This window comes from Globicephala melas, chromosome 20 (genome assembly GCF_963455315.2).
Source record: "Globicephala melas chromosome 20, mGloMel1.2, whole genome shotgun sequence".
Classification (NCBI taxonomy): domain Eukaryota; kingdom Metazoa; phylum Chordata; class Mammalia; order Artiodactyla; family Delphinidae; genus Globicephala; species Globicephala melas.
This window is the reverse complement of record NC_083333.1, coordinates 8,856,650-8,873,127: the sequence shown is the minus strand read 5'-3', so window position 1 is coordinate 8,873,127 and position 16,478 is coordinate 8,856,650. Positions and strand designations below refer to the sequence as shown.

At 47.8% G+C, this 16,478-nt stretch overlaps 2 protein-coding genes across 2 annotated transcripts in view; one reads left to right on the top strand and one right to left on the bottom strand.

The window, feature by feature from the left end:
* ITGAE (integrin subunit alpha E) overlaps window positions 1-16,172 on the top strand; it is a 45,823-nt gene extending 29,651 nt beyond the window's left edge. Inside the window, exons 21-31 of the mRNA XM_060290773.2 lie at window positions 10-142; window positions 2,169-2,267; window positions 2,784-2,863; window positions 3,563-3,640; window positions 4,161-4,224; window positions 4,307-4,414; window positions 7,801-7,857; window positions 8,174-8,269; window positions 9,815-9,910; window positions 14,491-14,601; window positions 15,552-16,172. Of these exons, the coding sequence (XP_060146756.1) occupies window positions 10-142; window positions 2,169-2,267; window positions 2,784-2,863; window positions 3,563-3,640; window positions 4,161-4,224; window positions 4,307-4,414; window positions 7,801-7,857; window positions 8,174-8,269; window positions 9,815-9,910; window positions 14,491-14,601; window positions 15,552-15,647 (1,018 nt within the window). The 3' untranslated portion in view covers window positions 15,648-16,172. The remainder of the gene's footprint in view (window positions 1-9; window positions 143-2,168; window positions 2,268-2,783; window positions 2,864-3,562; window positions 3,641-4,160; window positions 4,225-4,306; window positions 4,415-7,800; window positions 7,858-8,173; window positions 8,270-9,814; window positions 9,911-14,490; window positions 14,602-15,551) is intronic.
* Window positions 4,827-7,675, bottom strand: HASPIN (histone H3 associated protein kinase). The gene has a single exon (XM_030861738.2). The coding sequence runs from the start codon at window positions 7,608-7,610 to the stop codon at window positions 5,265-5,267; it is 2,346 nt and encodes a 781-aa protein (XP_030717598.2). The 5' UTR covers window positions 7,611-7,675; the 3' UTR covers window positions 4,827-5,264.
* Window positions 16,173-16,478: the final 306 nt, after the last annotated feature.

The following is a 16,478-nucleotide window of genomic DNA, read 5'->3' as shown; positions in this document are numbered from 1 at the left end:
CCTGTGCAGGCAGGAATTGGTGGTGGGTCTCACAAAGGAGCTGAGCATGAACATTAGCCTAACTAACTCTGGGGAAGATTCCTACATGACAAGCATGGCTTTGAATTACCCCAGAAACTTGCAGTTTAAGAGGATACAAAAGGTAACTATGACAGCGTTTGGGAACCACACTGCTCGTGGCTCTCCCTTCTGGCATACTTGCTTTGTTACGGCAACCTCCTGACTCTGCCTCCGGCCTCACCCTGGTCCATCCAGTAAATGATTATTAACTAGATGGATCCGCGCCCCCCAATCCAACTATATGCCATGGATCCAATCACGTCATTCTCTGCTTTAAAAATCTTCAATGGTGCTATTTTGCTGCCTAATCACTCCTTTTGCTTGCAGCCTTTTTTTTAAATCAATTTTTTTTTTTTTTTTTTTTTTTTTTGCGGTACGCGGGCCTCTCACTGTTGTGGCTCCGGACGCGCAGGCTCAGCGGCCATGGCTCACGGGCCCAGCCGCTCCGCGGCATGTGGGATCTTCCCGGACTGGGGCACGAACCCGCGTCCCCTGCATCGGCAGGCGGACCCTCAACCACTGCGCCACCAGGGAAGCCCCTAAATAAATGTATTTATTTTATTTATTCATTTTTGGCTGCATTGGGTCTTTGTCGCTGCACGCGGGCTTCCTCTAGTTGCGGTGAGCGGGGGCTACTCTTCATGCAGTATGTGGTCTTCTCATTGCGGTGGCTTCTCTTGTTGTGGAGCGTGGGCTCTAGGTGCGCAGGCTTCAGTTGTTGTGGCACGCGGGCTCAGTAGTTGTGGCTCACGTGCTCTAGAGCGCAGGCTCAGTAGTTACGGCACACGGGATTAGTTGCTCCGTGGCATGTGGGATCTTCCTGGACCAGGGCTCGAACCCGTGTCCCCTGCATTGATTGGCAGGCGGATTCTTAACCACTGCGCCACCAGGGAAGTCCCCTTGCAGCCTTTCTTAACTAGAGTTCTGAGAGAGAAATAATCTCTAATAAAGTAGCTTGGACTGGAAAGTAAGAGTCTGCTTGGCCTTTCATCAGCCTGGGAGCACAGACTCAAAGCCAGCTGCAAGATACTAGGAAACAGTATTTCTCCCAAGAACACCCTGCAGCTGTAAAATATTGTAACTCTGAGAAATTTTGTTCCCTAACATCATAGGCAGTCAGAAACTTTGCTGTTCGAAGTTCTATCTGTAATTATGAAACCATCTTACTCTTGCCTGGAGAGTCCAAGCCACTTTGACAAAGAGAAGCACTCTCATTTTCCGTCTGAGGCTTGGAGCTTCAGATAAAATGTTTCTGGACATAACTTTTCACATTCACCTTAATAGTTTCCAAGGACATGGGTCCCTGAGTCCACTCTGCAGTCCAGCCCTGATGCTGAGTGGCCTTTTACACGCAGCCCTGCTTTGGTTTGGGCCTATCAAAACACTGCTTTGTCTACATTTCCCCTGAACTCCACCTTTCCCCAGAATCCTTTAATAACTGTCTTTTCCTTTGTTTGGTGAGATACACCACAGTGCAGTTTTCCTCGTTGTAATGAGTCAACAAACCTGGCTTTGTCATACTACGACTGTGTCCCTAGTGGTCTGAGGCTATCTGGGCTAAGACAGCATCCATTACATGAGAAGAATGCCATGATCTCCTAAGCATCTAGAATGGAACTAGATGCAGCATCCTTGGGAGAATTAAGAAAATAGTAGTTACTCAAGTCATTTTCTGTATTCAGTGGTCTGGATGAGGAACCGTGGCTGAAAAAGGCTGCATGGCAGTGCTTGGGCTCATGCTGGCCTTCCAGCCTGGCTCAGTACATGAAATCTGCATTGGTCCAAGGCCCAGTTCAGATGTCTCCTTCCCCATGAAGACTTTGAATCCTCCTGGTTGGACCTCATCTTTCTCTACTGCTTTTCTCTGTACTGCTCTCACAGAACCACTCCTTAGGCCTTGTATTTAAATTCCTCAACCATCTAGCATTGGGCCCTTACTGCCCAGCTTGTGAGGAAGACAAGGACAGAGTCTGATTTATTTGTGTCCCTTGCTCCTGGCAGGGCGTCTGGCATGTTGAATTGGTGTGAGGAAACTGCTCCTTTTTTTGCCGTTTAAAATCAATGTCAAAAACAAAACAAAACAAAAACAGCGTCTTTTATGTTAACAGCCTCCTTCTCCAGACATTCAGTGCGATGACTCTAAGCCAACTGCTTCTGTCCTGGTCATGAACTGCAGGATCGGTCACCCCGTACTCAAGAGGTCATCTGTGAGTCTGTTTTGATTGGCTGACTCTTCTCACTGCCCTGGGATTGGTGTCTTCTACTTCCCAGTCTCATTAGAATCTCAGTTGCAGTCTCCACACTTCTCTTAGAGTGCTCAGAGCGGCCAAGCGTGCTCTGAAAGTGGGGAGTGGTGGGGGTGAGGGATACAGCCACAGATAAATGGTTGACACACCCCAGTACAGCAGAGTGAAGCTGGGTGCAGTATGGAAGGAGCATCAGACCCAAAGTTATGAGTCCCTGATCTGCCACTGATGAGCTCTGCGCTGTGGGAAATCTCTGAAGCAGCTTCCTCACCTGTAAAGGGGAATAATCCTGTCTGCCCCGCTTACTCCATCTTGACATTGTGAGGCTTAACGTGGAATAACGGACCTTGAAGCATGCTGTGCCACAAAAACATGAGTATGAATTATGTTTCCCAGGTCTGTTTAGTTAGTAGGAAGCAGTTTGAGTTGTGAGTGGTATAAAGGGGAATCAAGTGACCTTGTTTTTTGTTTAAACAGGCAAACTTTTCATTAGTTTGGCAGCTGGAGGAGAGTGCCTTTCCAAACAGGACAGCCGACATCGCTGTGACAGTCACCAAGTAAGTAATGCCTGTGTTACAGCAGGCCCAGCCTGTAGCCCTGCAAGAAGCCTCCCTCCCATGTGCGTGCATAATAGCTCTGGCTCCCTCACTGCCCAGGAAGGGGAACCTCAGTGAGCCCTGAGAAGGCACGTGTGTCCCTGCTGTGACTTGGCTTTCCCTTCTTGTTATCGAAGATATTTAAAATGTTCTTTTACTGACAAAGTAAAACTATGGTATGGTCTGGAAGAATGAGCTTTGGACTGGAGCTCTAATTCTGGTTCATTTAACTTCAGAGAAGCTCTGTCTTCTGCAAAACCTCTGTGTTTGGGGTAGAGTCGGGTACGGTGTTGGGAAAATTCTCAAACAGGGGTGGTTCTGCCCCCAGGGGCAGCGCCCGGAGACACTTGACTGGCACCACTTGGGGCAGGTGCTACTGGCATCTAGTGGGTAGAGGCCTGGAACGTTGCTAAACATCCTACAATATACAGAACAGCCTCTCTCAAAGACTTATCTGGCCCCAAATGTCAATATTATCAAGGTTGAGAAACCCTTTTAAAATCAGTTTCTCTAAGTATGGTCTCCTAGAGCGTCTTCTGCACTCTAATTGCTTATCTCCCAGAGTCTTTTCTGTCTGACCCCCAGTGATCCCAGGAAGCCAAGGTAAGAAGCCATGTGTACAAAGCAGGTGTGCTGTAAACTGACATTCTTATTTCCTAGTTCCAATGAAAGAAGGTCTTTGGTCAGTAAGACCCACAGCCTTCATTTCAAACATGCCTTCATTGCAGTTCTTCCCAAGTAAGTACTTCCAAGGGGCCCACACCTGCGGGACAGCTTCAGGCATTTTCTCTTGTGGGTGGAACTTGTGGTCAGGGTAGATGTGGGCATTGCCCTTCCCTGAGAGGAGGCTGCTTAGAACCCAGGCGCCCAATGACGTCTAGGGCACTAACAGTTGGGTCCTAGAAACCCCATGGTCATAATCAAAGGAGGAGCAGTGCCAACTGGTCTTGATACAAAAGGGAACTGATGTGATGCTAAGGAGGGAAGAGAGGGGCTATGGGATTGGGAAGAAAGGAAGGAAAAAAGTAAGGCCACTCTAAGGCATTATAATTAGATACAGAACCAGCCCAAATATACAGAATTCGAATATTCTAACCTGATCCCAACTGCCCTACCACCACCTTACATTTTGATATTCAGCTTTGATCCCTATTAAGGATCAGGTGCTCTCTGTCCTAGTGTATCCAGTTGGTAGCATTGAGGTTTTTCAAAATGAGAAAGGGGCCTTGAGGCCTAACCCATGTCCTCTCAAATGCAGACCATCAGTGACGTACATGAACACAAGCCAGGGGCTTTCGCACCACAAGGAGTTCCTCTTCAATGTAAGTGCTGTGCTTGTCATTGCAAAGCCACAGGTGGCAAAGCAACACCAGCCGTGACTTGCCGCTTTGATTTATTTTGCAGATACATGGGGAGAACCTCTTTGGAGCCGAGTTCCAGCTGCAAATTTGTGTTCCAGTTAAATTACAAGGTTTCCAGGTCATAAGAGTGAAGAACCTGACCAAGACTCAGGTACATAGAGGCGGTTCTATATCACCATCACATCTCTTTCCAGAGTGACTGTGGATTTTCAAAGGTAGAAAAACTAAAACTCTAGAAAAGGAGTAGAAAAAGATTAGTTAACCTGGGAACACATTTTAGGAGTAAATTACCAAAGTCATGTTCACAAGGAATATCAACCACTCAGCCCTTAAAACGACATTCCAGTTTTTCTTCCCTTGATGAAAAAATAAGCAAAATTCAAACGTTTTGAGTAGCCATGGAGAAATTTATTTTCCATTTGAAAATCATCGATAAATTCTGCTTCTCTTTGTGACTGGCAAATGAGCTTGATAAACATGTGGCATTTCTCGCACTTCTCCCTATAAACTGCCTACCATCCTCCTTCCTGCTTGCCCTCCAGTCTGTCTGCCTAGGACTCTGCTCTGCTACGGCCTCTTTGCTCTCAGCTGGCTCCTCGTCTGTCAAAGCCAGCCTTATGACACCTACAGCAACAGGCTCTGATCGGTTTGACAGCTGAGGCCTTGGGCTTTTTTTCCTGCTCAGGCTACATAAAGTGTCAAGGCTCAAAAAGGAAAATGGGGAAAGGAATTTACAAAATGGAGTCTGCTGACAGAAAGAGGGCTTTTCAGTTGTAAACACTTGTTCTCATGTATAGTTTATTTTTAAAGAATATTTGTTAAGTTTAAACATTTCAACAAACATTTCACCTTCCACTTGGAAACAAAATTCTTGTTTGAAAAGCTGACTGGAAACCTGTAAGAACAGGAATCCCACCCTGCTGTGGGGATAGAGGTTAAAAACGGCATCAGGGGCTTCCAGACCTGTGCCCTCTCCTTTGGGAGCGGTCAGCAACCCCAGCTTACTTAAACAGACTGTGCTGGCAGAGCAGGTCTGTGGCAGAGCTGAAGTTCAACATAGTCTCATGGAAATGCTTGATCTTTCTCCTCATTTTCTTCAAGGCAGGGGTGTTATCTTTGCTCTTGAAGGTCATTTGTTTCAGGATCTTATCTGTGAGGTAGTGTAGCCAGAGCACGTTGTTATAAGGGTGATATTCGTCCCAGCAGTTGTTGTTTTCCTTCCTCATCAGCCTGTAGATCTCAAACTGGTAGTCACCTTCTCCTGTAAACAGGTCTTGGTCCATGGAAATGTCACAGAAAACCACGATCCCGTCCCGTTCCAGGCGTGACAGGGTGTAGTCGATGATGTTGACCTGTAGCCCTCGGGTGGGGATGGAGCTCGTCTTCCCATTGAGGGTGTAGTGGAGCTCTTTGAGGCTGGTTTTCTTTAAGAGCACGTTCCCCCAGTGCAAGTCTCGGTGCTCAAAGTTCAGCGATGCCTCTGCCACTGCAAGGGACGCAGTGATCTGGTGCAGAATGCTCTTTGCAGTGGCGATGGAGGACAGCTTCGTTCTCATTTGCTCTAAGTCGATCCCTCCAAACTCAAATTCCAGCACGATGAAGAGCTGGTCTTCCTCAAAAAAGTCAGGCCGGTCATTTGCAGACCCTTTGGCTGAGTTATAGCGATCCCAGGCCTGGAGGAGCAAGGGAGGGTAAGATCCTTGAACACAGTGTACCGAGTTCAGCCCAATGAAGCCTTCTGTACGGTTGCATACCTCATCAGACAAGAGGCTCAACTCTTTGGAGATGATGATCTCTGGCAGGATTTCCTCAAAAGTTTTCTGATGAGCTCCATTGACTAACTTCTGTCCTTCAATAGCAATGATTTTTAGGGCTACAGGTGTGTGGTTAGCAACTGTTTGAAACACTTCGCCAAACACCCCTTCCCCAATCTTCTCACAGCATTCCAGTTTTTCTGAGGAAAGGCAGTCGCTGAAGGGGATAGGACCCTCCTGACTGCATTCCCCATAAACCTTTTCTGCATCGGATGCCTTTTTGTCTGTGGCATGTAGTGTCTTTAAGGGGGTGAGCAAATATATGGAGGAGAAGTGCCGAGGGTACAGGGCACTGTTTGTTCTGTTTGTGACAGGAAGGTTTGAATATTCTGATATGAGGGACTCAGAGAGGGAACTGGCAACGGTGTAGATGCTGCACACTTGTGACGCGGCGGTCACCGTCTTCTTCTTGTGCAAGCTGAAGGAGGCCCTGGCTTTGGTCCAAGAGCAGGCATTCTGTAAACGCGTCAGGTCCAGGGTGACGAGTGAATCTTTTTGCATCTTTTGGCCTTTTTTAAAGTGGTGGTGATGGTGGAGGGAGGTTTCTGCTGTCTCTTGATGCTTCCTTTTCCGGCTTGGCCCGGTTCTCTCAGGCCTGTTGCTTTTCCCAGGTGCCATACCGCGCTTGCACCCACGGGCCTCCCCGTATTCTATCTGGACAGCCTCCTGAGACCCGGCCTCTCGACCGGAGTCCTGGTCCGTGGCCCTCTGCTTGCCCGTGCTGTGTGAACCTGGGCTCTCCAGCCTCCTCCTCACCAGTTCCCTGTCACAGCAGGACTCCCGCATATTCCTCCCATCTGGCCCAAGCTCAGAATCCTCAGGATTTCCTGAGTCCAAAAAGCTACAGAGAGCTGACCTGAGGCTGGCACGGGCTTGGTGGGCCAACCTGCTGAGCCTGCCTCCTGCTGTCTCTGCCTCCTGGGAACAGGGGAGAGGCTCCTGGTCCAGGGAGGCTTCTGGGAGGTGGAGGCCGCTCGGAGCTTCAGAGGCTGCATCCAGAAAGGCGGAGGGGTCGGTACAGATGCTGTCTCCTGGCGCAGGGGACCCGGGGCCGGGAGAGGCCGGAGAACTCAACAGGGAGGCACTGGTGCTCAGCTCGCCGCCGTCCCTGGGCTGGCCGCACACACTGAGGTCCGGGCTCAGGAGGCCCGGGTGGCCGTTGGGGAAGGGCGGCGGTCCGAGCGGCCCGCAGGGGGTGCTGCACTTCTGCGGGCACCGCGGTCGCAGCCTCAGGCGTCTCGGGGTCGCGATCAGACTCGGCCGGTCCTTGGAGAGTCGGCCGCCAGCGCGCCTCCGCCGCTGACCCACCGGGCTGCCGGGGAAGTCGGGGTCGTCAGGATCGTCGGAGACGACAGACGGCGAGGGGCCGCCGCCGCTGGCGTCGCTGCTACTGCTGCTGAAGAAACGCTTCTGGTCTTGTGGCGGGAACCACTGCACCGCTGCCTGGCCCGGACGCCGCCGCGGCCCCCCGCCGCCAGCTACCCCATACGTTCGGAAGAGGCGATTCTCGGGTCGCCGGAGTGACGCCGCCATCGCCGACACCCGCCAGGCGGTTCAAATGGAAACACCGCGAGACTTGTTAGAGACGCAGACCCGCCCGCCGGGTCCTAGCGCCCTGCCTCGCACCCGCAAATCACGATGGGTCTCGCGAGAAGTGGGAGAGGGCGGATAACTATGGCGGTTTGGCTTTCTCAAGGCGTCGCGGGAATGGGTCTTGTTTCAGGCTCACACTGTGTGCAGCCAGAGTCCGGAGCGCGTTTGTGGGAGCGACCTGGTTCAGGTGAGCGCGGTCGTCCGAGAGGCCAGGGCGGGGCGGCAGGGAGGGAGAGGGCCTGAAGCGGGTGACATGAGACGCACGAATTCTACTTTTCCGAGGTTTCCCCTGAAAGCACAGGCGGGGCGGTCCCAAGGCGCCCCTTAGCCTCTACACTGGGTCACGTTTGCCAGGGTTGCGGCTTTGCTCGAGCCAAGTGAGCGCAGAAACTGCTCACACCCTCTATTCCGGGACCTTGAGGTGCTCTGTGTGCCAAGTGTTAAAATTCCCGGCTTTTCCACCCGAAGAGGAATTGTGCCAACTAACACACACCTTCTTCCAGCATGTGGAAGAATGGCATTCAGTGAGCTGTAACGTCACCTCGGATAAAGAAAATGTAACCGTGGCTGCAGAGGTCTCCTTGAGTCAATCAGAACAGGTACTTGAGATCTGATTATCCTACTGTTACCCTAAGAAGGATGATAGCATCTCCAAATATAATATGTCCAAAACGGGTCTCTTGATCCACCTCCTATCCCAACCTGTTGCTTACCCACTTACTGAGGGTTACTAACTAGGGTAACTTATTCGGGTTAGTTACTAGGAATTACTTGCGACTCCTTTTCTTACATCCCCGTATCTGTACCAGCAGCAAGCTCTGTGATTCTACCCCCACCAGTATATTCTGAATCCACTCACTTCTCTCCATCTCCACTGGTACTGTTGTAGTTCAGGCCACCCCTCTTACTGGGTTTATTGCAGTATCCTTCTCTCTACTCTTCTTGCCTCTGCTTTTGCCATACCCTCTACAAACGTTCTTCATATAACAGCTATGTTTTAAAAGAAAACACTGTGCCACTTATCTGCTTTTAATAAAAGTTTGAATACACTTAGATTAAAATTTGTCTCTTTCAGTGGTGTGCAAGGCACCCTATGATCTGGTCTCTGCTTGCTTCTTCAACTTAATCTCCTAGTACTCGCCTCTTCCCTACTTTTTTTTTTTTTTTTTTGCGGTACGCGGGCCTCTCACTGTTGTGGCCTCTCCCATTGCGGAGCACAGGCTCCGGACACGCAGGCTCAGCTGCCAGAGCGGCATGTGGGATCTTCCCAGACCGGGGCATGAATCCGTCTCCCCTGCATCAGCAGGCGGACTCTCAACCACTGTGCCACCAGGAAAGCCCTTCCCTGCTTTTTATACTCCAGTTTGCCAATATTGTTCTGGCCATAGGATCTTTGTACTTGCTGTTCCTTCTGCATGACATTGCTTTTCTCATAGATCTTCATGTATGTGGTTTCTTCTTATATTTAACTCACATGTTACCTCTTAGGCCTTACCTGATGACTCATTCAAAAGTAGGGACTAGAGCTTCCCTGGTGGCACAGTGGTTGAGAGTTCGCCAGCCAATGCAGGGGACACGGGTTCGTGCCCCAGTCCAGGAAGATCCCATGTGCCGCGGAGCGGCTGGGCCCGTGAGCCATGGCCGCTGACACTGCGCATCCGGAGCCTGTGCTCTGTAACGCGAGAGGCCACAACAGTGAGAGGCCCGCATACCGCAAAAAAAAAAAAGTAGGGACTAAAGTCTAGTTTAACGTCTTGTGATGATCCAGGTGAGAATGATGAGATCTGAGCTGAAGAAGTAGCAATGAGGATGGAGAAAAAGGGGCAGGTGCAAGAGAGGCTAAAAAAAAGAATCACCAACAACTGACTTGGGCTGTGTGGGTAGGTCAATGAGGGTGTAGCATGAAGTAAAGGATAAGGGAAAAGAAGTTGAGGTATAACTGCAGGTGTCTTGCTTGGGTAACTTTGTGATTGCTGAGGAAGTACTGGAGAAGGAGCACGTTTAAAGGGGCAGATGATGAGTGCTGTCTGTTTTAAATCAACTATACTCCAATAAAATTTTTGTAAAAGTTAATTTAAAAAAAAAAAAGAACAGTAAGTCCATGTCTAAAATGTGTTTCGTTTTTTTTCTTCCCCATCTTATAGTTACGAAGAGATGTGACTGAGCTGCACATCCTTGGGGAAATATCTTTCAACAAATCTCTATATGAGGGGCTCAATGCAGAGAACCATAGAACTAAGGTAATCCCTGGCTGTCTTCTCGTTCTCTGGGTGATGTCCTGGGAAAACTGTGCCTGGCCTCAGCGCCCCTGTACAGACACTTGGCTGTTGCCCTCTTCCTGTTTTAGTCTTATCACCTCTGATCTTGACTCTGCCAGCAACTGCCTCCGTGACCTTGAGTTACTCAGCATCTGCCTCAGTTTTTCTGTCTCTGAAATGAGGCAACTGAATAAGAGGCCTAAGCAGAGGAAGTCTCAGTTGAAATAACTAGGCTGGAATCAACAGCTATATATACTTTGATTTGAAAATGTATATTTTTTTAAATTTCTTAGGTGAGAAATTTTGGGGGAGGGGGTATATAACAACTCTCTTCTTAGTGTGTGGTATCAGTGTTTAGTTACAATGTTGCACAGTTACAATACTCAGGAATGCATATTTTTTTTTATGAGTCTTAGACTAAGTACTAGAACTCTTGGATTCGTTTTGCAGAAGAATGACTGCAAGTCAGACTGACCTTTGTGATCTGTGGGCCGAATACTGTGTGTGCCACCCTGAGTTGTCATTCTTGTTGACACTCACCTAGATGTGCTGCCGGTGTCAGAGATTGTCCATCTGTGAGCTCTGTAGTTAGGCATGATTCAGTATCGGAGGGAATGTCAAGAGGGTGAGACTGGATCGCTAAACATTAGGTCCTCTGATTTCCTCCCTGGAGGAGGGGAAAGGTGCAGTTCTCCAAACATGTCAGGAAAAACATTTCCTTTTATTTTTAAGTATTTCTAATACAGAAAATGATATGGAAGAAAGTGCCCCATTATCCCATTGCTCAGACTTTTTTTTTTAAATAGAAAAGCAAGAAAATCCAAGCCTTACACAAAGGTCCCAAACAAAAAACAATGGTTCCTTTACTTCCCCCTTTCCACACCCCTGATTCCCTCTTCCCAAAGGGAATTACTGTTAACAGTTTCTTACATGCACATTCTTAAATAATTTATGTATAAATTTCCCCCTTTTACTTACTGATGCTTTTATTTCTATAGCATAGAGATCCCACAGTGATTTTCCTTTTTTAAAATTCAGGACCCCAAGCAAAGTATTTACATTTCAGCTGCAAGACACTAGCACTCATGTACCATAAAGGCCTCTGTTGTTTATCCAGTGAGGGAGGCAGACCAGTGTCAACGGGCTGGCCCCTTTGAATCTTGTGCTCTACCCTCCGTGTGCTGGGGACGCCTTCCCTTGTGGCTGCCACAAAGTTGCCACTTTCCACTTCTCCCAGTGATACAGTTTCACATGGCAGTATACAAAGTAGGAAGCCAAGAGGTCAGAAGCAAAAGGAGTTTTTCCTCATTTGTCTTCTCTTTTCTTTCCTTTTTTTTTTTTTTGGCTGTACTACGTGTGGCCTGTGGGATCTGAGTTTCCCAACCAGGGGTTGAACCCATGTCCACTGCAGTGGAAGTGCAGCGTCCTAGCCATTGCACTGCCAGGGAATTTCAGCCTTCCCTTTTCAAGGACAATTTTCCTAAAAACTCCTAGCAGATAATATCCTTGTAACTTATTAGTGAGAACTAGATCTTGTGTCAGTCACTGGCAAAGTGGGATGACTTTGTCATGATCAGCTTAGACCAGTCATGACTTCTGAACAAACTAGGAAAGGAGAGAATGGCTGTTGGGTGGGCCACCAAGAGTGTTTTCTACAAGCCGGGGTATTCTGTGTCCTGCTTCTGCCTTCACCTCTACTAGGACACCTTTAGGGCACTTTAGGAACCTGTGGTTTTGGAAGAGGAAAAAAGGAGGAGGCTTTGAGAAATAGGAGTACTTCTACTCAAACCTGACATGTTACATTACTGTCATCTTGGGACTTCCTTTCATTACTTTCTGAAACCTCAGGTTCTCAAGTCTTCTCCCCATACTCCCCGCTGCCCCCACTTTACTCTTCCATGAAGGAAAAAAACAGCTCTCTTCCTGTTCTTCTCTGTTGCGTTGCTCCCTCGCTATTCCCAAGGCCCAGAACTTAAGTTCAGCTTATATGAGTTAAACAGTGCCTGGAGGGTCAGCCCTTGGAAGTGTTTATGACTTAATTGGAAGAGGCCTCAAAGGTAAATTTGTCCAGCCTTCCATCCCATACAGAAATTCTGTCCGAAGCATCCCTGACCTTGGTGCTTGAACACTTGGATGAAGGGAATTCAGTGTTTTGGGCAGGCAGAGGTGTCTTGATGGCCTTCTGGCCGTGATCTGTGTGCTGGGCACAACTTGGGAGCACCATGTCTGGGTCTCACTTGGGAAGCACGTCCCCTGGGTTTTCCACTTGAGCCCTGGGATGGAGAGAGCCTCTGGACAGCAACGCTGGGGTGGCTTCTAATGGAAGGGCTTTTCAATAGTACACATGGACGCCATTTTGCATTTATTACTGTGTCACTGACATTAGTCTGGTGAAGAGCAGACCCTTATCTTTGTCATGTATTTCATGTCAGAAAATGTCCTATCAGTCATTAGGCAAGATCAAAAAGAGTTGTCAGAACAGAGTTGGAAGGGACTTAGAAATCATTTTGAAGATGTGAGCTTGGGGCATACCTGGATGTAGAATCTTGATTTTCCGTCTTTCAGTGTTCTTTAAACCCTAGAGATCTTAATTTGTTGGGACCCTCTATTAAACTGTCAGAGGCTCCTTAATAGAACCTCTCTCGCTCTCGCTCTCGCTCTCGCTCTCTCGCTCTCTCGCTCTCTCGCTCTCTCGCTCTCTCGCTCTCTCTCCCTCTCTCCCTCTCGCTCGCTCTCTCTTGCTCTCTCCCTCTCTCGCTCTCTTGTCTCTCACACACACACAAACAGAAGGTCACAGTCTCCTGGCAGACATAACTCTTCTAGATAAGAGACCAAAATAGTTTGTATAAAATATTTTGGTCATCAGATAATTTTACTGTGCTCTGGGTTTTTTTTCTTTCGTTTTGTTTTTAGTTTTTGTTTTCTTTGCTTTTCGAGGATTCTGTTGCTGTCTGTAGCTCAGAGATTCTTTCCTCAGCCATGTCCAGTCTACTAATGAGCGCATCATAGGCATTCATTTCCTGTTACAGCGGGTTTTCATCTCTAACGTTTCTTTTTGCTTCTTTCTTAGGATTTGCATCTGTCCACTTACATTGCCCGTCTGCTCGTTTTCTTTGTTCATGTGTGCTGACTGCTCTAACCGTTAGAGCCCTTAGCATATTCATCATGGTTGTTTTAAATTCCTGGTCTGATAATTCCAGCGTTCTGGCCGTGTCTGGTTCTGAAGCTTGCTCTGTCTCTTCAAGTTGTGTTTTTTTGCTTTTTGGTATGCCTGGTAATTTTCTCTTGGTAGCTGGACACGCTGTACCAGGTAGAAGGAAATGCTGTAGACGGACCTTCATGAATGTGGTGAGGTGTTGGGGAGGGGCAGTGTGCTGTCGTTCTGTGATAGGCCTCAGTCTTTTAATGAGCCTGTGCCTCTGGACTGCGAACTTCACCCCTGTTTCTCAGTCTTTTTCGACCCCATTAGGTGGGACAGGATGGCTAGAGTGGGCTTGAGTTGGGTACTTCCCTTCCCCCAGGACAGTTAGGCTCTGATATTACCCAGCAGGTTAGGCTAGTTAACTAGTTTCCCCTGAGGACAGGCCTTGTTAAGATGAGGGTTCTCCGGCTTATTTCAAAATGGTTCCTCTTCCCCTCCCCCTGCTGGAAGCATGAAGGGTTTTTTCTCCAGTGTTTACTGTGGGAACCTGGTCAAGCTCCTGGAGAAAACCTCAGCCCCGCGACTGGGTTTCCTAGAGTTTGTAAGCCCCAGGGTTGTCAGCACTGCGCTTCCAGCAGCCCATCAGTTGCAGTTCAGGTTTTGCTTCCCTGGTGCTGGTGAGCCTCTGCTCTCTGTATCAGTCTCTCTGTCTCTCCCTCCGCTCTTGGGGGCAGCAATTTGCCTTGTGGCCTCCGCTCTCTCAGGGATCCAAAAATTGTTGATTTTTCAGTTTGTTCAGCTTTTTACTTGTTAGCATGGAGTGGTGACTCTAAAGCTCCTTACATGTGGAAGCAGAAACCACAAATCTCATCAGATAATTTTAGATGCTGCATCAGGAAATGTTTAGCTTTTTGCTTTACTGTCATCAGTTTTTTTTAAATATATATATACTAAAAACCATTGGTGTGTACACTTTTTTAAAAAAATTCCATTGGTATTTTTATTTATTTATTTATTTATTTTACTTTTGGCTGTGTTGGGTCTTCGTTGCTGCGTGTGGGGGCTACTCTTCGTTGCATTGCGTGGGCTTCTCATTGCAGTGGCTTCTCTTGTTGCGGAGCACGGGCTCTAGGCGTGCAGGCTTCAGTAGTTGTGGCATGTGGGCTCAGTAGTTGTGGTGCACGGGCTTAGTTGCTCCGCGGCATGTGGGATCTTCCTGGACCAGGGCTTGAACCTGTGTCCCCTGCATTGGCAGGTGGATTCTTAACCACTGCGCCACCAGCGAAGTTCCCTGTCATCAGTTTTGATCAATACACTGTATGTTGCCAAGTTCTCACATTTTGCTCCTTAAAATAACGTGAAATTTTTTTCTCATTTTGCCTTACCTGACTTATTGGATGATCTCTTTGTTTTGTTCCAGATCACTGTCATCTTCCTGAAAGATGAGGAGGCGTATTCTCTGTCTCTCATTATTAAAAGCAGTGTTGGTGGCCTTCTGGTTTTGATCGTGATTATAGTCATCCTAGTCAAGGTCGGTTCCACTCATGTTCGTAAAGGTTCTGGTGTTGGGCACAGTCCTCCTTAGGACAGCCAGCCCCTGACCTAGAGCAGCTTCCCTGGCCTCGTGACCACCTTTCCCTCTTCCTTCAGCCACAGGCCTGTTGAGGCAAATGAGTAAGACAGTTTCTGTCTGAAAAAGATAAAGATCTAACTGAAGAATTGGAGTACCGAGATATTTTCCTAAAATGAACCTGATTGTCGTTCCCCTATTTAAGTCCTTTCCTTTCCTTCCCCTGTTTTGATGTTCAGACTCTTTCACTGCTATTCAAGACCTTCCACTCTGGCCTCTACTTTCTCCACCTTTAAGTCTTGCTTTTTTCTCAACACACTGAACTAAATAGGTTCGTGTCTCTGTGTTTGCAGTTAGGCTCTCTACACCCGTAAGCCCTTTCCTTCTTTTTGACTTGCTCTCACTCTTCCCTTAAAACTCAGCCCAGAGATTCCTGAGTCCTCTGAGCTGAGCTTTATGCTTTTCCTTCGAGCTCCCCTCTAGAAACCCTTCCAAGGGGCAGTCGTCACACTATATTCCGGTTATTTCTCTTCTCACTAGGTTGTGAGTTTCTTGATGTGTAGGAGGCTGTACTTGATCTCTTTCTACCCTCAGCCCAGTAGGCTGAGTACAAAATTTTACATAGATATATGACCCAATACAGCTGAAACTGTAGTACTTTGCAGAATTAGTTAAGTTAAAAAGGTTAAAGTGCTCTGGGGGTTCAGAGGAAGGTGGAAAATCTCTTCTGACTGGGGACTGAGCACAGGAAAGGCAGTATTTAAGACGGGTCTTGAAGGATTGGATTATCAGGAGAGATTCAGAGGAAGCAGAGGAGCATGGGGGCTATTATGGCAACAAGCAGGTAGATGGTTTTCTAAAGCAGATGGTTAGGTTAGGCCTGTAATCGGGCTTCCCTCCCTTTGTTTTAGTGTGGCTTTTTTAAAAGAAAATACCAACAACTGAACTTGGAGAGAATAAGGAAGGACCAGCTGAAATCAGAGAGTCTACTGGAAGAAGAAAATTAGACCAGCTTCCTCATCCATTGGGAGAGAGTACCAGCCAGTCCTGGAGGCTTCTAGAGACTGGGTGTCCTGTGGGTTGCTTTTCCGTAGGATGATCGAGAGCAGAACCTAGCACACCGTTTTGTGAATGTTGTTTTTTAACCATACATTGTCCCCAAAGTGTCTGTGCATTGTGCAAAAATGAAACTTGGGAGACATTTGGTATTAAATAAAACTGTTTTCTTTACAGAAGTGCCTTTAATATGCAAATACAATATACTTTGTGATTCCCGCCCCCCCCCCGCCCCCCAAGAGGAGGTTATGCAGTTATGCAGCATTTCCCAGCCTTATTTGCCTAAGAGTGCTTTTTTCCTGCTGTTTCTGTTAACATCTTCCAAAATGGTGTTCCACGAAGTATATCTTGGGGAAAGTGGTACGAAAGCAGCTCCTAGTTTGGCATTTTCAGACCCTAAGATGTGGCCTATTATTTCAAATGAGGCCACAGAAAAGCACCCCAGAACAAATGTAAAAAGTGGAAAAACGGAGGTCACCAAAACAGGAACAAGGTGGGAGAGGAGAAGACCAGGACTTTGTTTTGTAGTGTCTACTTAACATCCTGTGCTGGTCCTCGCCTGGCTTCCTCCTGAGTGAATTGCTCAGGGGACCATCGTGCCTCCGTGAGAGAGCGCTCGCTCATCCGCAGGAGGAGGTGGAACCAAGAGTAGGGCCTAGTTACAGGCTGGCTTTGCTCTTAGTATCTGATTTTATTTCATTTGTACGCTCCATGCTGTTAAAACTTGGCCATATCTCCCTACTCCCAAACCTGCAGTGGAACAGTCTTTGTTTTCATGGGTA

What these genes read in the sequence shown, in the direction of transcription:
- HASPIN (XM_030861738.2), bottom strand. Translation starts at nt 7,610, where the DNA reads ATGGCGGCGTCACTCCGGCGACCCGAGAATCGCCTCTTCCGAACGTAT.